This window comes from Gordionus sp. m RMFG-2023, chromosome 1 (assembly GCF_954871325.1).
Source record: "Gordionus sp. m RMFG-2023 chromosome 1, tfGorSpeb1-WG-v2, whole genome shotgun sequence".
In the NCBI taxonomy this organism is placed as follows: domain Eukaryota; kingdom Metazoa; phylum Nematomorpha; class Gordioida; order Chordodea; family Parachordodidae; genus Gordionus; species Gordionus sp. m RMFG-2023.
The window spans coordinates 91,225,062-91,252,400 of NC_088775.1; the positions used below are offsets into that span (position 1 = coordinate 91,225,062).

The 27,339-nt window shown below is 29.6% G+C and overlaps 2 protein-coding genes across 2 annotated transcripts in view; both read right to left on the reverse strand.

Annotated features, from left to right (window-relative positions):
* Nucleotides 1-1,378: 1,378 nt before the first annotated feature.
* LOC135931050 (60S ribosomal export protein NMD3-like) lies at nucleotides 1,379-7,591 on the reverse strand. Its single transcript, XM_065467906.1, has 13 exons — nucleotides 7,492-7,591; nucleotides 7,313-7,447; nucleotides 6,861-6,954; nucleotides 6,727-6,807; nucleotides 6,449-6,577; nucleotides 5,213-5,303; nucleotides 4,749-4,827; nucleotides 4,240-4,416; nucleotides 3,813-3,972; nucleotides 2,927-3,099; nucleotides 2,231-2,303; nucleotides 1,954-2,087; nucleotides 1,379-1,693 (listed from the first exon to the last, which is right to left on the reverse strand). The coding sequence occupies exons 1-13, from the start codon at nucleotides 7,542-7,544 to the stop codon at nucleotides 1,528-1,530; spliced, it is 1,545 nt and encodes a 514-aa protein (XP_065323978.1). The 5' UTR covers nucleotides 7,545-7,591; the 3' UTR covers nucleotides 1,379-1,527.
* Nucleotides 7,592-11,621: 4,030 nt separating this feature from the next.
* The window catches only part of LOC135930938 (uncharacterized), a 44,143-nt gene continuing 28,425 nt past the window's right edge, over nucleotides 11,622-27,339 (reverse strand). The window contains exons 35-50 of the mRNA XM_065467741.1: nucleotides 26,698-26,810; nucleotides 25,462-26,485; nucleotides 24,333-25,001; nucleotides 23,928-24,094; nucleotides 23,423-23,750; nucleotides 21,087-21,340; nucleotides 19,355-20,079; nucleotides 18,506-18,681; nucleotides 17,512-17,907; nucleotides 17,255-17,404; nucleotides 16,441-16,896; nucleotides 14,919-15,018; nucleotides 14,580-14,828; nucleotides 14,153-14,346; nucleotides 12,741-12,966; nucleotides 11,622-11,843 (exon numbers count right to left, since the gene is read on the reverse strand). Of these exons, the coding sequence (XP_065323813.1) occupies nucleotides 11,717-11,843; nucleotides 12,741-12,966; nucleotides 14,153-14,346; nucleotides 14,580-14,828; nucleotides 14,919-15,018; nucleotides 16,441-16,896; nucleotides 17,255-17,404; nucleotides 17,512-17,907; nucleotides 18,506-18,681; nucleotides 19,355-20,079; nucleotides 21,087-21,340; nucleotides 23,423-23,750; nucleotides 23,928-24,094; nucleotides 24,333-25,001; nucleotides 25,462-26,485; nucleotides 26,698-26,810 (5,354 nt within the window). The 3' untranslated portion in view covers nucleotides 11,622-11,716. The remainder of the gene's footprint in view (nucleotides 11,844-12,740; nucleotides 12,967-14,152; nucleotides 14,347-14,579; nucleotides 14,829-14,918; nucleotides 15,019-16,440; nucleotides 16,897-17,254; nucleotides 17,405-17,511; nucleotides 17,908-18,505; nucleotides 18,682-19,354; nucleotides 20,080-21,086; nucleotides 21,341-23,422; nucleotides 23,751-23,927; nucleotides 24,095-24,332; nucleotides 25,002-25,461; nucleotides 26,486-26,697; nucleotides 26,811-27,339) is intronic.

The following is a 27,339-nucleotide window of genomic DNA, read 5'->3' on the forward strand; positions in this document are numbered from 1 at the left end:
TAGGTTTATATTACTGATTGGGTTTTGCTGGGCAAATAATAAAAATTTAGTTCGTGATCGTGCAGGGTTAAAACGTGAAAGGATTGAAATAATTTTTTTTTTTAAAGTATTTGTTTTGCAGAGTTGTTAAAAGATACTTTTTAAATGGATCTAGATACAGATACAACGTCTAAAATAATATCTAGATACAGATTATTTAATCAAAAATGCGGTATCTAGATACAGATACCACATTTTTATATCTAGATCCTTTAACAACAACTCTGTTGTTTTGATAAAAATTGGTTAATTTTAATGCATGTTTTAACGTTACGATAATAATTTATAAAATTTTTTTTATCATTAAATAGATGATGAGTCCTGTGATGATAAAATGAAATGTTAATAATATATTATTTATAGTAATTTTTGAATAATATTTTATAGCTTAGTTTGAAACATACCATGTTTGGACTTGGCCAGAAAATCGAAATTTCACATTAAACTCATCTAGCTCACAAAAACTATTTTAGATACAGCTTTGATTCTAATTTTATTTTAAAGATTTAGGATTGGGCTATACATTGATATTAAATTTTTTTCAAAATGTTTCCACATTGAAGCTATACTAGTCTTGTTTGATGATAAAGCCTTCCTGTCCATCTTTACAATAAAATTAATACACTGCGTTAATATTTTTTTTTTAATTATGCCAATTTAGGAAATGAAAATTCCATATCATCATTCCTTTTCCTAGGAAAATTACATTTGTCGATATAGATCCATATCAAAATTATCTTCGATATCAATCTCTATCGTCGACATTTTATAAATTATTTTGAAAAACTAGCTTTTTATAATGCAGTTAAATTTAAATTTTTAAAATTAAATAAAAAAGATCATGATTTTTAGAATTAATTTAATTAAATATATTTTAAATTTTATGCCTATTTAATTATATAAAAATAGCGCTACTTAGCTACTTTCTAAATTAGTAGCGAGTTACCATGCTATTTCAACATTTCTGGTGCAGGGTGCGGTGCATAGGAAGGAAATTTTAATATTCGATTCGTTATATAGAACCGAACGGAATTTAACTTAAAGTAAAGTGATTTATTAAACAGGTGTATTAATTTTGAAATAGTTAATTGATCGTATTGATTACATTAAAAAAGAGATTGTAAAGAACACTATATTATTTAGTGGATTTAAAAAAAAATGTTTTAATTTAATTTCGAAAGAAATATAATTGCAAATTAATTATAGGATTATCGCCATTAGCGGAGATACACTTATATATAAACATCCTTTATGAAGAAATTTTTCGCACGCTAAAATAATAAATAATTATAATGAGGAGAGCTATAATTGTATGGAAACACCCATTTACGAATTTTTTCTTCTTCTCATAAAAGTTAATATATATATATATGTTATGTTTATATTATAATACGTAACGTAAAACATTCATTGTCGCGAAAGTTGCCATGATAAAATAATATTATCAATAATAAACACGAAAAATAAATTTTTTTAATTTAAAATTTTTCAATCCATGTGAAAATCTTCTAGCATTTTTTGCAAGCTCAACTTTGGTCGGCTAGAATTTTCGGCGTCATCCATGTCCATGGTCAAGGAACTCTTATTTTCGGGTCCCCGAGAATGTCCCTCCAGATTAATTTCTTCGAGGGTCTCCAATACTTCGTTATAATCGCTTTAACGGTTTTGGCGTAAGGAAATGATTTAACGCGAAATAAAAAGGAATATAATTTAATTATTAATAATGATCGTAATAAAAAAATATCAGGCTTTAATTGCGAATAGATGAATATCGAATAGTATAAATTCGGAATTGCGATAAAAAAATTTCAAGGTTAGTTCCAAAAAAGAATAAGATAAAATTTTTATTTTAATTATATGAATGTGTCAAAACTTATCGATAAACTAAAAAATTTATAAATAATAAAAAAAAACCTATCTTCAACACAAGTCTGGGTATCTACGGAAGCGTCCTGGTCGGACAAATTTAGTTTAGATTTCCGACTATTCCTGGCATGTTTTAGCCTCTTGCTCTTATCTTCGTCGGGGTAAACCTTCTTGACCAAAAGCTTGTATTTTTAAAAAAAAATAAATATAATTTACATTTTTTTAAAAAGTCTAAAGAAATTAAGCAAATTTCTATTTTCCTCGGCAGCTTATAATTTTTCCATTTCCTAGTGGCAAAAAAAAGGATAATATATGTAAGTCTTACCACTTCCGGAACATCGGATTCCTTCATTTCCTCCAGGTATTTGTTGTTGAGATTGCAAGAAGGTAAATGTAACCTGAGAGCAAATTATAGATGATAAAAAAAATTTAAATATACATGTCTGAGCCGATTTTCAAAAACAGCTGACTCTATATTTTAGCCAGTTAAATATGGTGTAAGATTATAGATTTTCGTTAATTAATAATGTTCAAACCTTTGCGCCATCTATGAGCAAACACGAAAGGTTTGCCCAATATTTGTGTGAATAAAACATTGGGTTAGCGGTTTTTAAAAACCGGCTCAAAACGATCCGTTTAACAACACCAGTCGTAAAGTCTACGCTTAAAGCTATCTAAATAATACAATCGTCCCCCCCCCCAAAAAAAAACCCAAAATTTGAATTATTTATTCAAAGTATAGGAGGATAAATTAATTTATCATTTCCATTGGTAGCGTTGACTTCGAGGCTGTCCAATCTGTTACTTGAAATCAGAGTTGTTAAAAGATACTTTTTAAATGGATCTAGATACAGATACAACGTCTAAAATAATATCTAGATACATATTATTTAATCAAAAATCTATCTAGATACAGATACCACATTTTTATATCTAGAGTATCTGGATCCTTTGACAACTCTGCTTGAAATATAGCGTGAAAGTTTATCATTTTATCTATTAAAAAATTTATTTGATAAACCCTAATACAAAATCTCCGGGCTTGAGGATATTTCCCAGATGCGTCCTACAGAAATATGTCTCGGAGCCGAAAGTTGCCTGGTCAGTGTCCTTGGTCACCCAGCAAGCGGCCATGGAAAATTGATATTTGTCCTCAACTTGGGACGCGTTTTGATTGGCGGCGCGCTTAGAAAACTTTATTTATTTGTAAATTTTTTTTAAAGAAAATCAGTTAGCAGCCCATTCTTAAAAAATGGCGGATTAAAGAATAAAATTTTTTTTAAAATGATAATCCCATTTGCTGTATACTGGATTGGATCTCAAATAAATGAAAATTTACTATTTGTATTTGATTCGAAACTTTCAAATAATTCGTCATTTTTTTTAAAAATAGAAATTTTGATGATAAAAAACTATATAAAACATTTAAAAAAAACTAAAAAACTTAAAGTAAAAAAAAATATATAGAAATTTTGATTATTAAAAACAAAAAAAACTATATAAAACATTTTTAAAAAAACTAAAAAAACTTAGAGTAATAAAAAATATATAGAAATTTTGAGGATAAAAAACTATTAAAACATTTAAAAAAAACAAATGTGAAACAAAAAAAAAATGAAAGACGAAATATATAAGAAAAAAAAATTAAGGAAGGGAAATGTTTCAAAATGACAAAATGAAACTCCCTAATTTAGACTCTCGGAGATTTCTTGTGAACGACAAAAGTGACCAAGTACTTGGCTACAATAGGGACAATAAAAGATAATTAGTGAGGTAGATCGGAATTAAATATTTTATTTTGTTGACGTCAGATAAAACATGGCGGACGGTGGTGGCCATTCAACCCGTGCATTTTATGTTATTTATCCCGACCCCTAAATAACATATATTATTATTTTTCTCCTAACATCTTCCTCGATCTCCATGACAACGAACCTTCCCAGTTTATTGGCCGAACATAAAACCTCGAAACCTAAGATACTCTCGCCCATATTGGAATATTGAGTGGCGTTGATTTCGAAAGTTTGACCGGATAAGGGATCCACGAAGTGGGCGCTTTTGGTTAGCCTTAAAAGTGTTTTTTTTATGAATGTATAAAAAAAATGTTTTTTATTAAAAATCGATTTGTTTTTTTTTGTTATACTACTAAATCGTAGGTGCAGCTTAATATCGAATTATTATTGTCCGTGTAATAAAATTTATCTGAACAAACTAATATTCATTATATGAATCGATCATTTAGATCAAAATAAGTAGTAAAATTTTTTTTAAATGTTGGTCCGAATTACCCCGGTGGTATATATATTAATTTTTTTTTCTAAAAAAAGAACAAACTTGCAACATATAGCTATTCGATTTCTGTTGGGTAATCCCAAGCTGGACGCTAGCTTGCCGCTGAAGCACACCAAACTGTCCTTGCTAACGGGTATCAGTTCTAGGCTGAAAGTGGATTTGTAATTGAATATGTTGCTGTGGATGTCGTGCGAGATGAGACGCTGAGAATATTTTTGCCTTTATTTCGTTTACATGTTTATATATATATATAATATAAATATTAAAAAAAAAAGATTCCTAGAGGAAGTAAATGTTATTTGTCAAATCGCCGAAAATAATTTGATCGTATCTCATTATTTTGACTCACATTTATATGATCCAATGGCATTGCACTAATTGACTAAGATCAAAATCAGCCAATCCGTGAATTGACCAATTTATAGGATAAGGGAAGGAAATATAAAGAAGTTGCTACCATTTTTTTTAATTTTAAAATGGAGACTAGTAATCATATTAATCTACACCCTAGTAAGTCACGTGTTAAAATTTCAAAATAATATTTAAAAAACCTGCAGGGAATGACGTTCTCGATGAAGGCTGCAAATTTTTTGGCGTCATCTTTCGTCGAAAAATAAAAATCTAGTCCACCTGTATGTATATATAGATTTTAATTAAATTTTATAAACAGGAAATGAGAAAATAGGGCACGTGATTTTTCTTCCTCCATTTTTTTAAGGCCCAGAGGTATGAGATCACTAGGCCCTAGATTAATTTATTTACTAAAATGGCAGCTCATATACTAAAAGGCATCTTATAAAGATACAGTCCACATCAGACCCCATACATGTCAATGAAGCTCTCGAAATCACTCCACATTTATGTAAATAATGGGACACGTGATTTATTATTTTAGCGGGTTGGGAAGGGGTAGAATACGGAACCAATCAATCTCGAGAGAAAAAAAAGGCGGGAAAAATGGCTGACAAAATGCAAACCGTAAAATTTATCTAGCGCATATTCGTTATAAATAAACCGTGTTCTTGCTTGATGTTGAGGATGTGGGAGGTGACGTTGTGCTTCAGCAACAATTGCTCCAGATAGTAAAATGTCTTTTTGTTGTCAGCCTGAGTAACATATTTAAAATAATACATTTTATAAGAACGTATCGATTAAGCCCAATAAGTGCAAATGGGTTTGAAGGGTGAATTCATTGCAAATAACAGACTTCTAATAACACATAGATTGGTTATTATGCATTCCCCCCTCCCCCCAAAAAAGAGAGATTCAATTAGGGAGAGTTAGTCTTATTTATGCTTGTTGTTAGGCCTATTGAAGAAAAAACGAATTAAAATAAATTATACAAATCAAGCATTTACCGTTAATATTTGTAAGATAATAAATTTTTACTTATTTGATTAGTTACAATCATGAATAGTAAACTACTAAATTTCCTTTAAAATAAAATAAGGAATAATTTATTGTTTGAGCCTGTTTTTTGAATAGGCACATTAATTGTAATCGGAAAGGTATTCACAAATAAATTTTTGATTAAAAAAAAATAATTATAAGTGGCTTGCAATTCTTTGTTATGGGTTCCTTCTAATTAATCATTCATCTTTAGTGTATTATTAATGATAAGTCTGTACACATACACTATATAAATTTGGAAAGATGTAATAAACTCTTCATTACGTTTTTCAAATAATTTTGGAGAGCTCACTGGTAATTGAATTACTTTGAAGTGTCATTATGCTTGACTAAAACCTTCTTTTTTTAAAAATTAAATTCTTCCTATCATCAATTAGCAAGTGGGCTTCAATCAGAGCTTCATGGATGCTGATTTTCATATCAGATGTGGCCCAGGCTTGCGATTTAAATCTTTGTAGGTCCCGTCTGTATTTAAAGCTTAAAAAAAAATTTCACAAGCCTATTCAGAAATTTCGAACAAGCCTGGCCCAAGCCAATATCCAAAAATTTAATTAAATAAAAAAAAATAAACAATATTTAAGTGTGTTTAGGCAACGATTTTATCTACAATACTGAAATTTGTTATTAGAGGAAAAAAATATGCAACACTTTTTTAAGTTAGCAACTGTTTTACATGAGACTAATATAACAAATACAAAACCCTGGGCCCATACCTGGTGGCCTATAGGCCACACAGGTCTCTGGGTTTAATTGATAATATAATATCTCGATTTATAAAAAAAAGTTGGGCACTTAAGGGTTACACGAGAAAAATCAAAAATAGATAAATAATTGAATAAACCTTTTGCCTAATTTGTACGACAGCTTTCCAAAAATCTTTCGCTTCCCTTTTATGGCAATCATCGCACATTTGATTCATTACAATGAATTCAATTGGTAGGGATTGCTGCAATATTGCACCACCATTTACCTAAATAAAAAAAAATGTATATATATAAGTTAGATGTAAGAATGAAGATCATTCAAGGTATGGCAAACTGCTCAAAAAAATAAAAAAATCTTCAAGTGCTCATTTAAGTATTTTTGTTAAATTCTGAGAAAATTTTTCACTAAATAAACCTCTTTTTGGATGGTAAGCTTTATTTTAATTCTTTTTGAATGAGGTTCTGTCCATATAAACACAGCATCTATTAATCTAACCTATAAGAGAATTAATAAATCAGTTATAAAAAAATTGAAAATTCATTTTATACATGATTAAGCCCCTTCAATTTTTTTAAACATATAGAAAGAAGTTCCTTTGATTCTGGTTGACATATAATATATTGATTGTTGTGATTCAGATATCTAGATTTAAACAAGTTTTTTATGTTTTAAAGTAAATATATAAAATTAAAGGAATCAATTTCATGATTATACTAAATGAATGTAATTTTTGTTAGTTATTTAAATATCGGTCACACCAAGTCAAATGAAAAAGAAAACTGAAATTTGATTAATTACAATTTCAATAAAAATTTGTAGGCATGCCTTAAGGTTTTGGAAAGATTAATATGATTAAAAAATAATTAACTAACATTTCAAAAATTAAAAACTGAAATGGACACAATTCATGTATTATAGATAATCATAATAGTGGGGGGATATTATGTATAATTATTTAATATATATATGTAGCATATTTAAAAAAATTATATAATCATACCTAAGACATCCTTTACACCACTGAAGATTTCCTTGTTTGATAATTCCTTCAGTTATATCTACCTTAGTTCTAATACATGCAACACACATATTTGCAGGATTAGGTTCGATAGAAGTTCCACATTCACAACATAATCTATAAAATAAAAAAATTAAGAAAGTAGGTTATTGTGATATTACATGGTATTTTGAATTGGTTTTTTATCCTGGAGTATGTATTCCATCGTGATCATTGAAAGAAGATAAATTAAATTGGAATAAAGATTTGTTCTAAATTCAGATCGACATACCTGTCAACTATTACATATTTGAAACGTATGCCAGCTGACATGTCCAAGGAACATATAATTTCGTTGAAGTACACCACAAGCTCTAACTTGGAACCAGATCTTCTTATGAGAGCGATATTTGACTTTTTTATTTCCAAATTTAGAAGCGCACTTAATAGTTGTTACTTTGTCAATCTTAATGTTTGCGACTAAACTTTCATCTATTGTAATCCTTTTATTTCAGTTAAGTAATTGCTCAATTATTTAAATTATTCGCAATTTTTAGGTTCGCTAAAATTTGTCCAAAATCTCGTTTAAACTGGAAACTATCTTAGCCTGGAAGTTTAAAGAAAATATACTTTGATTTTAAAGAGAAATGACTTATTAAAACATATTTCAGTGTTCTGCAAATTTCCTATAATGTGCATTTGTAGATTGAGCCAAATTAATTAATTCTTAAATATTACCAGGTATAGTTTTCATATAACCGTAACTTATCCCTCTTATTTCCGTATCACATTCTTTTTCAAGATGTATTTTTCAGCTACCATTAGTAACGAAGTATCAACTAGTGTTGTTAAACGTTTTAAGCAGATTTTCAAAAACGGCTAATTTAATATTTTAGCCTGAAAAATATTGCCTTAGCCTTAAGATTTTGATAATATATGTCTAGACCTTTGATCCATCTGTGAGCAAAATCTTAAGATAGGTAAGATAAAGATACAGGAACCTATGGGGAGGCTTGGGTAATATTTTTTTGGGTGAAGTATTGAGTTAGCCATTTTTAAAAATCGGCTCTAAATAAGCCGTTTAACAACACTAGTATCAACAGAAACAAGGAAGCAATGCTTGTTTTGTATTTTTTTTAAGATAATTCTCAAATAGAATTAATTTAATTTTTATAATATTAATAAGAATTAATACTATACAAAATAATTAATCTTATTTTTCTTCGTTGGTATTTTATTTTTACTATAATAAAAAAATGAATAATATTTTTATGTTAAAAAGAAAATACACATTCGGGGAGTTAATTGAAAATTGTTTATTTTTTTAAAAAATTAGGCTAATACAATAAATATTATTGGTATAATAATTTTTACCTAATTCGCCAAATAAAAATCCTACGAATGTTGTATAATTTTAGGTAGTGTTGTTAAAAGGCGATTTGAGACGATTTTATTAACGGCTATCGCAATGTTTTATTCAAAAAAATATTACGCAAGTCTAAAGATTTTACTCATAGATTACACAAAGGTTTGGACATCTATTAGCGAAATCTTGAGGCTTGGACAATATTTTTCTGGCTAAAATACTGAGTTAGCCATTTTTTTAAAATCGGCTTAAATCGAGCCGTTTAAAAATACTAATTTTATACGCATAAAAAATAATCGTTGGGTAAAAGTAATAAAAAAAAATGCTTATTAAAAAGATTTTCGTGTTATTGAAAAGTTATTTAAAATATCCTTTAGCACAATAAATATTGACATAAATTGAATATTAAAAAGGGGAGACCAACAACGACTTTACAAAATTTGATTAAAAGAAATCAAAACTTTTTAAACGTTAGCTCCAACAACCGCAAGTGCAGAGCGAGAATTTAAGAAATTATTGTAGAAACAAAATTGATCATTCATTCTATCATAAATTTAATCAATAATCTGAATTTTTAAAAAAATTTAAACTTAAAGAATAAGTTTTATAATTAAGCGTTTAAATTAAAAATAAGCGACAAGGCGGACAAATTCAAAATATTTTTTCTGGAGAATTGAGCCAAACTGGTTTATATTTATAATAAAATATTTTCTTTATTTCATATTACACACTGCACATTATTTTATCCGTTTAAGTAAAAATATAATAAATAAAGAATCAAATTTCACTATTTTAGTCATTTTTAAACATTCAGCAGAATGGTTAAATATAGTTTTTAGATAAATAGGTGGACGGATAGGTTTTTATAATAACTCATAGGGGGGTAAGTCCTAAAAGGTTATTGGACAATGGGCGGGTGGAAACAAATCCATTGCTAATCTCATATTTAAAATTTTTTTAAATCAAATTTTTGAAAATATAATTCAATTCAAAATATGACGATATTTTAACTATTTTATATCTATACTCTATTAAATTAATAATCGGAAAAGGAGAATTTGGTTTCTGTGTAAATAAATATTAATGCAACTAGATATATAGTTTAAAACTTTTATAATTTTTGTTATGTTTCACTAATCTATCTACAAATCGGGCGGAAGGTTATTTGAAATTTGATAAAAAGTAATTAGGCAAGCGTAAGGTTATATAATTACTTTTTATTAAGTTTCAATTAATAACCTTCCGCTTATAACTCACGGGGTTAAACCAAAAATTTTCAGTTCATCTTTATTACGCAGTATTTATTTACCAATTATGGCTTACAACATTGTTTACCATTATTTCAATCGTCTTTGTTATTTATTTTTATAGATATATATATGCTCTGGAATAAAAGATAGTTAGAATGGTCTGGCACAGTCTCAGGGTCTTCCAATACCTTGTATACTGCAAATTTTTTAGAAATTTTATTTTTCTTATAATTAGATCACTTCTTTATGTATAGAATTAATAAGTAAGACACTAAATAAAAGCTTCGGACATTTATAACTTCTATAAATTTTCTTCCGACATGATGCCTTTTATAGTTAAAAGGAGACAACGTATTTAACATACCATTTTACATGAAATAATTTTTGGAGGTAATTGTATTTAATATAAAAAAAAAACGACGATATAGAATATAACGCCAGTTGATACAATCCATCACATGTATTTAGGGTTGCTTATTTTCTCTAAAACATAAAAATGTAATGTATATTGTTTAATATAATATATATAAGTATATTGTAATACCACTCCAAAACCCGATAAAATCTTATATTATATATCCAAAATCACATGATTAATAACAAAGAAAAGAAATTGTTATATTTTTCTAATTCGAAATTTATTAAAGAACGTCTATAAATGTCAATTACATATCAACAGATACAACACTTATCCTTGGCTAAATCTCGAGGATTAGGGTAATATATATTTTTGTAAGACCTTTTTAAATATGCGATCTATGGATATGTTCTGATATTTGAAAATCGGCCTTAGACTAAACCGGAAGGAGAATTTTAACGCCCTCGATCTTTTTATAATCGCGCCGATATTTTTTGTTTGAAAAGAAGCCAACAAAACTTTGTCACTCAGATCAAGAATAATAAGAGAGAGAGGGCACAAAACCCAACTATTTATTCGAAAATCTAAACTTACGAATGGGAGGTCGCGAGAGGGGGTGGGGTGGAAACTCAAAAATTCATTAACAATCCCCCCCCCCCTCCCTCACTTAGGAAAAAATTGGCTATACCTAAGCATTCCTGTAATCCATAGGTTTTCTAATAAACAAAAAAACAATTAATTTAAGATAAACAATTGCTATATAATATAAAACAATTTTTTTTAATTCGCACCACCAATTTTCACATAAATTATTGTATTGAAATATTATTATAAATTTTTTTTTTTTTATAAAAAACAATTATTTTTTTTAAACGCGTAACTTGTTTATATACTTATAAACAGGGATGTAAACTCGAACCTAGGTTTAAAAATTTTAAATTGTTTGGTTGGGCATTTTGATACCACAGACCAAGCAGAGACCGCTTTATGGGCAATCGAACCCGGGGTAAAACGAACTTGGGACGGGTTCGGACCTCTTTTAGAAAATTGGTTTTGATTAACTTCCTGTTATCAAAATTTCCGATAAATAGAGTTTATATTTCCTGAACACGGGTTAGGGTTCACATCCCTGCTTATAGATAATGTAATATCGATATTGAATATGTTGATAAAAATAAAAAAAACAATTGCTAATAATTTAATATTCCTTTTATATTGCGATAGCGACGATGTTAAAAAATTTATGCATTGTTTACAATTTTATAACGAAGAAATAATACTTTGAATGAAGATTAGATGATTCGAAAGTATATATATATACAAAAAAAAAATGCCATTTTGGTCAATCACAGTTACAACTTTTTAAAAAATTGATTTTTAATTGTAATAAATTTATAATAATTATATATTGTAAAAAAAATTTATATATTCATTCAATCTGGATGAGAGGTAAAATGCCGCGTGGATTCATATATGTCGTAATCGTGTGTAAAGGTATGATGCGCCTCCTCCGAAGAATATTGATTATCGGAGTGGCAGCACGAGCATTTAACATTTGGCCTTAAAAATTTGTTTTAATTTAATTATTTATAAGTCATCGGGTTTATATGGGAAACTAACTAATGATCTGCACCGAATTTTATTTTACATGTTCCGAAAAGGACCCGAAATAAAAATTATTTGTCCGCACGACCCGGTCCGAACCTAAATCATTATTAACTCGACCCGGCCCGAAACCCGTTCGGACCGGGCCGGGATTCGCAAATCTCTAATAAGAACCACCGGAGTTTTCGAACCCAGACTATATTTTTATAAATAGATTTATATTTTTTTTTTGGAGTGGCTCTGGTTCTTATTTTTTTGGAAATAAAGATGGTTTCTGGAATTAGCTTCAATTTGTAAACAACAATAAATTGTATCAAAATGTCTTTCCCAAGACATTTAATAATAACTAACCCCAATATCCGCCATTTAAACCAATTCGCATTTGTGGAAATGGCAATATTATTTTATTTCAACAAAATATATTATAATATGGTAGATGATCTCTCTTAAGCCAAAGAAAACTTGTTAATAAAAACTTTTAAAATAGATGGCGTTATAAGGGAAATATATTCATTTTAAAAAAAAAATATATGAATTAATCATTATAATCAGTGTTCTTTCGTAGTAATAAATTTTTTTTTAAAAAAAAAGAAGTTGTTTGTATAAATCATTAATTTATTTTGAGGAACATTGCTCCAAGATAACCCGTAGTTCCTAGTGGACCATATTTATGATTGAGTTCTTAATGAATATGGAATATATAATCATATTTATACTATCATTAAAGCTTACTTTATCCAATTGGAGAAGAAATAGAAGCCAAAGAGACAATATCGGGAGTATTTTTAATTGTAAAAAGGGCATATACATGTGAACTCTAATCAAAAATAAAATGGCAAGAGAATAGTGAACTTTAAATATGTATTGGTAGTATCGGATTGATTGGAAGGATGTTTAGCGTCGGCGTAAACGTTACTGATATGTGTAGAGCAGCTTTGATGTTTGTCCTTGTAGCTGTCATCGCCTATAATACCCTTTTGTTCGTAGGAAGATGTGGATTCGTTGATCGATGATGGGGAAGAGTCAGCCCAAACCGGTTTCTGGTGTTCCGGTAATTCTTTCTTCTTATTCGTTTTGCCTTTTAATTTTAATTTTAAATAAATTCAATGTCGAAAAATACATACACAACAATAAAATTAACTTTGATCGGTTTAAGTTTATTATTAAAATAAAATATGGCGTAATTTAACACAACATATGATTACTTGAAAAGTCTTGAGCTAGGCAAAATATACAGTAGGGTTCGACTTATAATATACGCTATGGAAATCTCTTATCAACAACCAATCAAAATTTTAAAGATAAAAAAGATATCTTGATATAAGTAGATCTAATTTTATTTCCATCATCCTAGGCTCTGTGCCCGACACAATGACATATAATAATACCCAGACTGACGGTGCATTCGTCAAAATGCATTTCGAAAAAGAGTCGTTAAATCAGCTGGACCCGCCATTTTGGTAACACGTATAGTAATTATTTTCCTGTTAAAAAAATATTATTAAATTGATAACTTTGCTTCCTTATTATCTCGATGATCGGGTAATTCTTTAATAAAGTTTGCGTCAGACATAGGAATAAATTGGCCTCTCGTATAAAATTTTCGATAATGATATGGATAATCAAAATGGAGTCCCCAGCTGTTTTCACTGAGGTACACATGGCGTCCCCAGCTGTTTTCATTGATGTACACTTTTAATACGTCAGTCTAGGTATTATTATATGTCATTGGCCCGAAAAAACAATTTTTTAATCCTTCTCCGCCAATTTTTTTTTTTTTCTTAAAAATATTTTACTTTATATATATATTTTTTATACGTTTTGAATATTTTGAAATTGAAAATAAAAATGCAAATTTAAAAAAGAAAGAAAGAAAGTAAAATAATATGAATTTTCCCAAAAATGATTGCCTCAATAAAAAATTCAATATTTAAGGGAATTTGATATTTTCTAGTTTGTATACAGATTAAAATAAAATATAAAAAAACCATTCCTAACGTGCACGAATGGTAAATCCACTCCAAAAAACTGAGTTGAATACTTAATAACATTATTTAAAACAATTTTGAATTTCTCCCTTTGTTATTAAATCATCGTTTCTCCTTCTCCTACTTTCCTATTTTATATATAAATGATGACCCAAATCAGTTTTACTATCATCTATTTGGAAAAACTGGGAACAGACATAACACATCTTCAACATTCATTTTTTACATTTAAAAAATATCACGAAATAATTTTGTATTTTTTTTTTTCTTCAAAACTTGCATTTCCTTCATGCGTGGGCGCCTTATAAGTGCAAGAGCTTAAGCAAGTATCGGCAAAACCGTATTGCCTATAAGTGTTTTCAGAACCGGTTTCTGGGGGGGTTTGTCCGTATACAATGGGCGAATCGTAATTGGGGAATGTATTGGTAGATGGATCGGGTCTAGGAGAATAATAGCTATTCATGGATTCCCTTCAAAGAATAATATATCATAATATGTTATTCTTTCTTATCATTTTAAAACTTATAAAGTGAATTGCTTCCACATTAAAATTTTCTATAAGATTACAAAATATCATTTTTTCTTATTATAAATATTACTATACCATTTTGATTTAAATTTACAAAGATGATCATATATTTATTTCTTAATTAAAACGTGACTAGCCCTATAAATGAATTAGTTGGAAATTTTTTTAACATACATTAGTATTCCGTTTCCAGAGTTGAGTAATAAGTTATTATTATTGGAATGGTGGTTGCTGTATGTCGAAGAGGATTCGGCCGACATATTATTATTGTTCATGTTGTTCATGTGGTTATTATTGTTGTTATAATTGGAATTTTGATTGTATAAATCAGTTCCATCATCTCTTCTATGGTTAATCTCGTTATCGAAATTGATGTGGTGGATGTTAGATTTTCCGAAATATTTGTTAGATCTTTTTTTCCTCCTGTTTAAATATATATATATATATATTGTGTATATTATAACCTATTTATATACTGTACTTTCGAAAATAAATAAATAATAATATTAATACCAGTATATGACTGAAAGCAGGATAATACCCATTAAGAACAGAAGTAAGAGAGCGCCTCCAACTGCACCAGATATGACAGATATATCTTGGGAAGTTAAATCTGATATCAAAAAAATATATTTTTTATTAAAAATACGATAAGTTTTATATTAAATGTATAAAATAAATATATTTGATTCAGAGTTTGAAATGTTCTTCAAGATAAAAAAAAATCTTCGAATATTTTTAATCTCAGAAGATTTTTATAAAAAAGTATAGTTTTTATTAGGAATGATCAAAGGAGGATTTTTGATAGAATTTTGCTTAGAAATCCTGAAATCCCTATTTCCCAACCTCATAGGATTTTCCAATCTGTGCATTTCAAATCCATTTTTGTAAAGGCCTCTCTTCCATGCAATAAATGGCGAGAATAGTTTATGCTCCCCCCATCCCTCCTATCTTGTTTCTTTTATCTCCTCAAGATTAAGCATTTCAGGTTTAATCCCTATTGGTCATGATTTAGAGCTAGAAAGCGCCCTTTCACACTTGGTTGAACAATCACTGGCATTAGCAGTCGCCCACCCACCTTTGTGCAGAAAACTTGGAATATTTTCCTTGTCTCCCACTCCGTTGATTATCTTTTATCGAGTAAATACTTGGAACAATCTCCCAACCAAGTTATTCTGAATTTCAAATCGGGCTAAGAAGGCAGCAGGCTATTCCAAGCGAAAATCTCATTATTCTTCTCACTAATGAAGAACTTTTGTATAACTATTTCGCCTCGTCTTGGCTGTAATATATCGCTTCCTGCTAAATTTAGTAATTGTTCCTTACCATCCGATTCAAAAGGACACCCTCATTTACATAGATATTTTAAAGGCCGCCCTGCCGCAACATACAATCATAAATAATTTAATCTCAAAAGCCATTAAGAAAACTAGTATCCAGATTATTACATTTGCTACAAGAAACAACAGAAGACTAAGATGGTTCCAGTAGCTAGGAAATACACATCGATCATTCGACGCGATCCAACAGAAATGCTTCGGTAAATAATTCGGCCGAAATATTGAAAATAAACCAATATTCAGATATGGCCAACATAATATTTATCCCTGCTTGAAACCAATATTCTCGGTGTTTTTGGTGAAGAATTCCTTAGATTTATAAGATTATTAGGGAAAAAATTAAACGAGTTGTTTTAGTTCAGATTCCTAAAAAAAATATTTTAAAACAGTTCTAGATTCCTACTTCCGGTTATGACTTAATCCCGGTTCTGAGTATTCTATGTTACCAAGTCTGTTAATTAGCAATTGAACGCAAAATTTTAAAAAAAATGCAAATCATAAATCAACACCTGAATCAATATTGAGCACCCATAAATTGTTAAAGATTGGGCTGGGGAGTGGAGGGAAGATAGGAGCGCTTCTTCCTTACGGAGATAAAATGCAGGCTTCTAGAGAGTAAAATATATTATGTGGGAGGGAAAATTTCCGCGGCCCTTAAAGAAATCTTCTCAAGGCTATAATATATTATAATTCACCGGAACTGCTTGAGATCTCGTTTTTATTCTCCAGGGAATTTATGAGGTCATCGTCTGCATCCTCGTTGTTCGATTCTTTGTCGTCGTTTATGATATAGCCTTCTTGGTAGCAAACTTTCTTTTGCTCTTCCGTCAAATTCTTGAAGGCCTCCGCGTCTTCGTAAATTACCGCGCAAGGTGTCGATTTTGGATCTCCGGAGAACGAGGGCGTTTTGCGGCCAAGGTTAGGCTTGGACTTGACGTTAAAATCTTTGTCGCCGGTTACAAGGATGTATTCCAAACAAGAGGGGTTACCCAATTCGTCCACTCCGCATTTAGTTCTGCCCTCTTCGCAAGTCATCGGGCATGCGATTTCGCATTTCTTGCCACCGAAACTTCGATCCTCGCAAACGCATCGCCATTTCTTAACCTTCTTTTTGACTATTCTAACGACCACGTTATTCGATTTGTCTTTTACTATGGGGATTTAAAAAATATTAAAAAAAAAAAAAATTATTATTATAATATGTTCTTTTTGTCCTATCTCCAAAAACTTGACCAGGAGCAAATGTCCCTAAGATTTCAATATTTAAATCGAAATAAGACATTGTGCCGTAACTTTGAGAATTGGAGTGCTCTATCTGACATTCAAAAAAAGGAAGTTGTGTTACATAAATCTACAATTTTTCTAAATTTATTGCTAATTTTGACTTTTATCCTCGATAACTTTGGTCCACAAACATTAATTTTTTTTTAAGGCCTTCTAATACTCAACCGACACCATTTCGTGTCATCGAAACATTTGACTTAAAAAATAAATTTTTTGAAACTCAACTCTTTTTCATAATGGTTCTGTCGATTAGTTTGCATGGCTGATTATTTTTGCAGCTAGGTAGGCATGTTTCGTTCACTATCACTTCACACCTCGCTCCTCCATATGGGTACAAGCATTCGCAAGTGGGGGGAAGTGGCTGCCTGGGAGATTCTTATTGTGTTTGTTTGTGCATCATATACATAATGAATTAAAGATACACATAAAACTGTAGTATGGCATATAAAGAAAATAGAAGAAAGCAATTTTTTTTTTTTTACCCTTTTCAAAGAGCGGTACAGTGTTTAGAGTAATATTATCGATGAAAGAGTTCCTTATACCCGACGTGTTTAGGGTCACGGAATAATGGATAGGTGGGTTTGAATAAATGCATCTGCCGCCATTTAGGCAATAGCAGGGCTGATAGCACCCTTTCTTAGGTACCAAGTGCCCAGATTGATCTTTAACAAAATTATCCGCGCTTCGATTTCCATTTATAATGTTGTATTCCACGTTGTTACCCGTAGCGTGAGTAGTAAATCCTATATCGCAAGGATAACAATGGAAGGAACCTTTGTCAGGCTGGTGAAATCCCATTGGGCAGGGCTCGCAATGCATGTCATTATTCGACGTATCGGCGGTGAGATGTTTTAAATAATACCCGGCATCGCAACTCTCTTTTAAAAATTAACATATATATATATATATATTTGATTTATTAATAACTGAAGTATATATATAGTTAAATGAGTTTTTAGAAATGATAATCACACTCATGTGAATTATTACAAAATTTATTTAAAATTAATAATAAACACTAATCGCAAATCATTTAGTTAAAATTTTATCATGATACTTTTCCTTATAATATTTGTTGTTTTTTTTGGCAAAGTGTCATTTTTTCTTTAACCGAAAAGGTATTCCACCATGCTTAGAATGCTTACCCTATAAATTTCAGAGAATTTAGCCACGAACTTCTGAAATTAATATAATTTATATTCGTTTTCCCATAGATTTATTCATATATATTAATTATAAATGACTCAAAGGTTAACTTCAGAAAAAAATTCATAAGATAAGTATTCTAGACATCCTGACATTTCTGGTAAAATCCTATTTTTTTGAATTTAAAAAAAAAACCGTGCTCGAAAAAAATGATTTAAAGTAGAACAAAAAATAGCACATTTCCGGAAAAAAAACACACATTGACTCTAACATAAAATAAATGATAAGACTTGTTAAATATTGTGTAACGATTTTTTTAAAAAAAATTACCTTTGCAGTCATCCTTAGAACTCGATCCCTGGCAAAGAGTGACACCGGTTCTGTTGAGTGACCCGATGATAGGACATTGATGGCATATTAATTGACCCTCTTTATTTTGATAGGTATTATAAGGACAGAACTCGCAACTCTTACTCTCCAAATCAAAATACGTTCCTATGGCGCATCTTATAATTTTTAAATACAAAATAATAATAATAAATTCAAAAAATTGAATAATAAATTCAAAAAATTGAATAATAAATTTTTAGGTGTTTTTTCTTTCTTTCTTTCTTTCTTTCTTTCTTTCTTTCTTTCTTTCTTTCTTTCTTTCTTTCTTTCTTTCTTTCTTTCTTTCTTTCTTTCTTTCTTTCTTTCTTTCTTTCTTTCTTTCTTTCTTTCTTTCTTTCTTTCTTTCTTTCTTTCTTTCTTTCTTTCTTTCTTTCTTTATTGAAAATAGTGTCTACATGAACGACGTGGGTAAAAAGTAATTTACATTACATATATATATATATGTGGAGAGAGAGTCTTAAGTTAAGAGGTAATGAAAAAAATATCGTAGGAGCCAACCACTTTTTGGGATCGTTATAACAAGCTGTTTAGCTAAGGTTAGAGATTTTTAAGCGGGCAACTCAATACTTCATCAAGAAAAAAAAGATTACGCCAACCCTGAAGATTTTGTTCACAGAAGGAACCAAGGTTCTAGAACATATCTTATCGAAATCTCCAGGTTTAGGCAATATTTAACCTGGTTAAAATATGAGTTTAGCCGTTTTAAAAAAATTGCCTCAAAACAAGCCGTTTAACAACACTAGCTAAGGTCATCACGTAATTCTGAATAATAGGTAAAATTAACTATACTTGACACATTCATTGTTCATTAAGCTGAAACCCGTGGCACAAAGATTGATCACTTCGATGGAAAAAGCGTTGGGTATTAATTTGAGGGATAAGGAACCATCGGAAAATTTTTTCCCCGCGCTATCGCTAACATCGTTGAATTCCGATTGAGGATTAGTGATGCGAATCTGCAACCATTCCATCAATTTATTCCTGTGCTGAATGTTGACGCTGGTGTTAGAGGAGTCGGGTAGATTTGTGCGAGATACGGATTCTTGCTTACCTAGTAAACGAGCCCTGATCCTGTGAAGCGTTATTCCGGAATATTTGTGATCGACCGTATTTTTCTTCTCCGTATCTAGGGTACCTTTGCCGCAAATTATACGAGTCTCGTAATTAAGAGAACCTTGAAGTCTCAACAATTCAGAAAAGATGTCAGAATCATCTTTGAAATAGGAACAATCTATCAGTAAGCAGAGATCCTGGTTATCCTTGATCAGATTCTTTACCAAGACTATCACCCGTTTTTCTAAGTTACGTATGTATTCGTTTCCCGTAATAACGCGGGAATCACGACATAAATTTTTGGCCGAGTATTTGAGAGTCATTTCAATGTATTCCACCGCCGTCTCTACAGTATCGGAACAATGCGGGTACCTGAAAGAGGACGTTAGCAAACAGGCGAAATTGTGCTGGCTTGGCCTCCATATCCCATCTTCAGAGCAAGAGAAAAATGATGGAATTGGCTTAAATGATGTGAATATATAGTAATATATATATATTTAAAAAAAAAAAATTTATGGAATGAAGAGAGGTAATGAGTTAATTATAAATGAGATAAAGGAGAGAGGAAATCTTAGGATGAAAAAAAATCGCAATCGTATTAAATAGCACCCTTTGATCACGTGACATTTAGATGTATATATATACGTAAATAATTAAGAAACCATTATTGACAATTATTTAGGGTTATTATTAAGGTTTTTGTAAGCAAATTTAGTGTAGTTAAATGGCTAGTGTTAAATATGACCAAATTAAGATTAAAATTGAATATTATTTTTTTTTAGTTTAAAAGGTCAGTGTAATAAAAGATAAAAAAAATTCGGTAACGCAAAAATGAAATTGTAAAGGACATATGTAACTTTGTTAAAATGTAAATTCGCTATTATAAAAAAAGTGTATATAATGACAAGATTTTTGTATATAGATATCAGAGTTGTTAAAAGATACTTTTTAAATGGATCTAGATACAGATATATCGTCTAAAATAATATTTAGATACCGATATTTTAATCAAAAATCTATCTAGATACAGATACCACATTTTTATATCAAGATACGGGATCTAGATATTTGTATCTAGATCCTTTAACAACTCTGATAGATATATATAATAAAATTAGATTTTAAAATCAAAGAAGAATCTCCCGTTGCCTTCCACTAAATTAAGTGGCTAGATTTAGACGATTTTAAATGTAAAGATTTTAGCCGCCAATATAATATTACGCAGTGAGCAAAATCTTCCGGCTTGTGTAATTCTATTTTGATTAAAATATTAGGCTAACCGTTTTTAAAAAAATCACATCCTTTAGCGACATTTATAATTTCTCTATTTAAATTTTTATATAATTTTTTAAAAAAATGCAGTTTTAAAAGACTTTAAAGGAGACATTATACTGAAATTTACAAATGTGGCGTACTAAGATAAGACAGTCCTGAAAATAATAGAAAGCCAATATAATAATAATTTTACGGTCGAAAAACGTCTCAACGCCTGAAGACCAGATGTGTTGGCATCTTTTTGTCGGCAACGAATGGAACAACGCTTACTATCGTAAAATTGGGATTGTCCCCATATTCCACATTCTTCCACGAGGTTTGGGGGTTTCATAATAGATGGACAATCGTGTTTAACGATAGATATCTTGAATTGAGCACTGGCATAGTTTCCTAGTTTATCGAAGGCCAAGTATTTAACCCGATATATCCCCCAGGTGAAATAGTCTCCTTCATTTTTTTATATTTTTTGTTTTATTAACATCAATTGTTCCTTTTTGGGAACTCAATTAAAAAAAAAAAATTGTATCTTTAAATGTATAGTTTTGCAATTTTTATAGTATTTTATTTTAATCTTATATTAAGATTCGACTATAAAAAAATAATAATAAGAAATAGTAGAGTAATTTCTATTTTTAAAAAAAAAAACTTTTATTATTGGTTAATGTCTGGCTTAATTTATTTAAAAGATATTTTTTGTTTTAGTAATTCTCGGAAAGGCTTAAATTAGGAACTCAATTAAAAAAAAAAATTGTATCTTTAATTGTATAGTTTTGTAATTTTTATAGTATTTTATTTTAATCTTATATTAAGATTCGACTATAAAAAAATAATAATAAGAAATAGTAGAGTAATTTCTATTTTTAAAAAAAAAAACTTTTATTATTGGTTAATGTCTGGCTTAATTTATTTAAAAGATATTTTTTTATTTTAGTAATTCTCGGAAGGCAATTTTTATAGTATCAATTAAGATTGACAAAAAAAAATAATAATAAGAAATAGTAGAGTAATTTCTATTTTAAAAAAAAAACTTATTATTGGTTAATGTCTGTAATTTATTTAAAAGATATTTTTTTTTTTAGTAATTCTCGGAAAGGCTTAAATTAGGAACTCAATTAAAAAAAAATTGTATCTTTAATTGTATAGTTTTGTAATTTTTATAGTATTTTATTTTAATCTTATATTAAGATTCGACTATAAAAAAATAATAATAAGAAATAGTAGAGTAATTTCTATTTTAAAAAAAAAAACTTTTATTATTGGTTAATGTCTGGCTTAATTTATTTAAAAGATATTTTTTTATTTTAGTAATTCTCGGAAAGGCTTAAATTAGGAACTCAATTAAAAAAAAAATTGTATCTTTAATTGTATAGTTTTGTAATTTTTATAGTATTTTATTTTAATCTTATATTAAGATTCGACTATAAAAAAATAATAATAAGAAATAGTAGAGTAATTTCTATTTTTAAAAAAAAAAACTTTTATTATTGGTTAATGTCTGGCTTAATTTATTTAAAAGATATTTTTTTATTTTAGTAATTCTCGGAAAGGCTTAAATTAGGAACTCAATTAAAAAAAAAATTGTATCTTTAATTGTATAGTTTTGTAATTTTTATAGTATTTTATTTTAATCTTATATTAAGATTCGACTATAAAAAAATAATAATAAGAAATAGTAGAGTAATTTCTATTTTAAAAAAAAAAAACTTTTATTATTGGTTAATGTCTGGCTTAATTTATTTAAAAGATATTTTTTTATTTTAGTAATTCTCGGAAAGGCTTAAATTAGGAACTCAATTAAAAAAAAAATTGTATCTTTAATTGTATAGTTTTGTAATTTTTATAGTATTTTATTTTAATCTTATATTAAGATTCGACTATAAAAAAATAATAATAAGAAATAGTAGAGTAATTTCTATTTTAAAAAAAAAAAACTTTTATTATTGGTTAATGTCTGGCTTAATTTATTTAAAAGATATTTTTTTATTTTAGTAATTCTCGGAAAGGCTTAAATTAGGAACTCAATTAAAAAAAAAATTGTATCTTTAATTGTATAGTTTTGTAATTTTTATAGTATTTTATTTTAATCTTATATTAAGATTCGACTATAAAAAAATAATAATAAGAAATAGTAGAGTAATTTCTATTTTTAAAAAAAAAAACTTTTATTATTGGTTAATGTCTGGCTTAATTTATTTAAAAGATATTTTTTTATTTTAGTAATTTCACGAGAAAGGGTTAAATTAAATATCGAGTGTTAAAATTTTAATTTATAGATTTAAAAAAAAATGAATCAATCATTAAAATACGTTTACAGTAATATACTTATCAAAAAAAAATGTCACTGGTCATGGACAGAAGTTATGGGAACCTATTTTAACAAAACTATCAAAATATTTAGATTAATTTCTATTTGGATTTAAACTCTCATTTTAAGTTTGCTGTATTCTATGAGCTTCTTGAAGATATTTTTTTTTTTTAAATTATTGGCCGATTCCTACTTTACTTGCCGATAATTATAATATCACGCACCTGAGAAGTAATTTTGTTCAATCTTGGTGATCCTTCCCTGCGAATCTAAAAACACCGGTTCTTGCCAAGTGACTAACGTTTCTTTCTTGGGAAACTTCAAGATTATTCGAATATTATCCAGCCTTCTAGTCAATACTGGCATCCTGCTTCTGGGCTTGACAGAATCCATACTCACTCCTGGAATGAAGGTCTGATCTTCGTTCAAGCAGTAAGATGACGCTGAACTGTCCTTCCAAGATATTTCGACTTTTCCATCTATTCTTTGAGTGAAAGCGCTCCATGGTATGATCAAAGCGTTTTTAGAGGTAATGGAATTGCGACATTTGCCCTGCGTATACGCGTGTTATTGAAATATATATTTTTTAAAAAAAATGATATTATTATTTTTTTTATATAGGCCCAAAAAGGAGTTTAATTTTTATGTATAAACAGCACATTTCTTAGGTTAAGAAACATTTGGTCAAAATAAAACACTATGATAATATTATAGGTAGAAGAAATTTACTCCATCATCCAATTCTTCGGGAAATTTTAATGGTCTCCCCCACAGCTGCACGCTAGTCAATACGCCATTGAATCCTTGCCCCATTTTATTCCTATAATTTCTTTTGGTTATATATCGTTTAGGGTCTCCTAGCACTATTCTGACGTAAGACGGCAGCGTGTAATACTCTTTCATAACATTATTTAATGATCAAAATTTAGTTTACTGTGCCTTGTATAAATATATCATAAGTCAAAAGACAAAGATTCAATGTTAAAAATATTTAGCGATTTAAGCCTTCTTATACATAATTCAACGATAAGGTAAATATATGGGACTTTGGCATGGAAAGGGGTTAAATTTATAGCTTAATCTTTATTAAAATTAACTCAAAATTTAATATAATTATATAAATAATTATGGTACCATCTTCAGACGATCCATGTGCTAGAGGCTCGCTATCTACTATAATCCCATATTTCCCTTTCAAATAAACGAACGTAATGTGGTGCCATGCACCGTCATTTATAACAAATGGATCATAGGGAATGAATAGCTGTGAAGATGAAGAACCACCGGATGAAGGCTCTTTCCTAGATCCCCTTCTACTTTTCCCTCCCATATTATCGTTCTCAGAGGTTTGGCTGGAGGAGTAATAATATTCATTATCGGTTTCGAATAAAGCCAGTCTGATACCAAAATGATCCAGACTTAAGAGAACCTTCTCTCTACGGTATGACACATCTGTCAGGGTAGAATCTACTTCCTCTTTGGGAACTTCTAGCAAGGTCACGAATACTCCAGAATCCTCCGGAACGCTAAATTTGACCCAAACGGTCAAAGAAAAAGAGGGAGATTCCTTGGATAAGCTGAGTCTTTGTGGGAAAATAAAAGTGGCCGAACCATTTTTGTAAACGTCGAAGAAGAGGAGGTCAAAATTATCGGTCAGGGATTTATCGCAATTTTTATAATCTTTGGTGTTTTGGGTCTCGTTAGGCGAGTAGTTCTGAGAAAATGGGGTAAACATTGTCATTGAAGCGGACTTATCTAGCGGGCATTCACAGTAAAAGGTATTTAGACCATCTATACAACGACCTGTATTATTTTATTATTACATATACACATGTGTTTAGCGTCAACGTATTTTTTCAACTTTAAATCGTTTTTTTTTTGAAACTTGTTTTTTTTTTTTTTAAATATAAAATTTTGGATTTTACCGGACTTGTATTTCAGCATTTTTAGAATACCTATCTTAGTCATTTATTATTTATTATAAATTATATTAAGTTTAAAGTTTCGTAGAAAAAAAAAATTGTCTTAAATTCGTAGGGTAAGTGCTCCAAACATGGCGGAATACATTTTTCGTGTAGGATCAGATTTTAAAAATTCTTAAAAACGCGCTCGAAATATGATTTATAGTTGAAAAAAAAATACTATATTTCCGGAAAAAATCGAAGGATAAAAAAAAATGTTATCATCTTGATCATGTTGATTATTCGAGAAACTATATAAATACTGTGTAATTAATATTGAATATGTTAAATGAGTCGTATACTAGAAGGCGGGCACGAATAGCTTTTACAATCATTGGGGTTCGTTTCGCAGTGGAAACCTGTCAACCCTGTTGGGCACTCGCAAATGTAAGATGTTAGGAAAGATTTTGGGACGGTCGTATTCTCGGCGTTAACGGTCACTCTATCGTGATCTATTCGATTCGTATTGACGCACCGACCGGCGTTCTGGCATGGTTTAGCCTCACAGGGGTCCCTCTTAATTTCGCAGTATTGGCCGAATGAACCTAAGGGACAAGTGCACGTCACCGTATACATAACGTTGTTGATATTAGCCTTGCCACCATTGTAACGGCGATTCTTAGCAAAGTAATTGCAAGTTCCACCGTTCATGCAAGGATTGCCGGAACAAGGATTGTTAGTGGGATCAACTATATCGCATGACTTGCCCAAAATCCATCTATCCTTAGGGAATCTCGTTTTGTCGTGGACATATAGGTGCGAATTTGGCGATGAAAAAGATGATAAATTAATCGGGCACTGACAGTAATAATCGTTGGGAAACAAGTCCAAGCATGGAGTGTTGGGTAGAGAACAACGGTTGTTTTGGGAACCAGATCCAGAAGTTGTTTTTGAATGACTTAAGATGGTTGAGCCATGTTCATAAATTGATGACCTGTTGAGGTGACACATTGATACCATTCTTTCGCAATGCTTTCCTTCCCACCCTGATGCGCACATGCAAAGGTAAGTATTATCAGAGTTTTCTTCTTGTTGGCTTTTATTAATGTTGGAAGGAATCAGAAGTACTTCACGCGTAATGTTTAATTTGGGTTCACACTTCCCACCGTTTTCACAAACGACTCCAAAGCAGGGATCAATTCTACCGTCATCCCAAGATGTTCTAGTCAAGCTTTTTTCACAATAATCGCCGCTATAATTATTCTTGCATTCGCATATGTAGCCAGCGGCTGCTTCGTTGGTATTCACTTTGATACAGGATTTGGTATTGTTGGGATAACACGATGAAATAGAACAAGCCTCATCGGTATCTTTGCATCTCTCGCCCTATAATGAGTGGAAGAAATTTTTTTTTTTTTGACAATATTTTTCATTATAATTAATTAAAAAAATTATAAAAGTAATTCGTGGATATTAATTTTTTTATTACTATTATTTGAGCTACAATAAAAAGTAAATTGTAACTCTATTAGCATTATTAAGTCTAATATAAAATTATGACCTATAAACTTATATATTATTTTTTAAAAAATATTTACGGTGAAGCCATATGGGCATACGCACTTTTTACCGTCCGGTTGCCTAACGCATCTCCCGCCATTTAGGCAAGGTATCTGTTCACAGTCCTCAGCATTGTGCTGACACAATGATCCTATCAAAATTTGGAAAAAATGTGTAAAAGAATTGATTCATATTTTGTTTTTGTTAATTTCTTAAAGTGAAAACATCACTTCTCATAGTATCCAGTGTATCTAGATTAATCGATTAGGTTTATAATAAGCGTGCAGACCGAACCCGTCCCTAATTAAATAGTTAAGATAGGGCCTCGCCGACTCGAAAAAATTTGTAAAATACGGCCAAAATTATTTTTGGAAATTCCAGGCCTGGCCCGAAAATTAATCAGAAATAAAAATCTAAATCGGGCCTAAAAGAGTGGACTAAATTAGGGGTGGTTTTAGTGTTTGGACCTCTCCCAGACCAAAATGATGGAGTTGATATGTAAGGTTAAATTATAATATACTAAAAAAAACAATATTTTTTAATATGAAATTTATTAAATATTTAATTTAAAAAAAAAATGTTCATACATTTTGAATATATTTTGAAAACTATTATTTAATTTTTGTAATTTTTTTAAATATTTGTTGGTTTAATTTTAATTAAACTAATAATTATACATA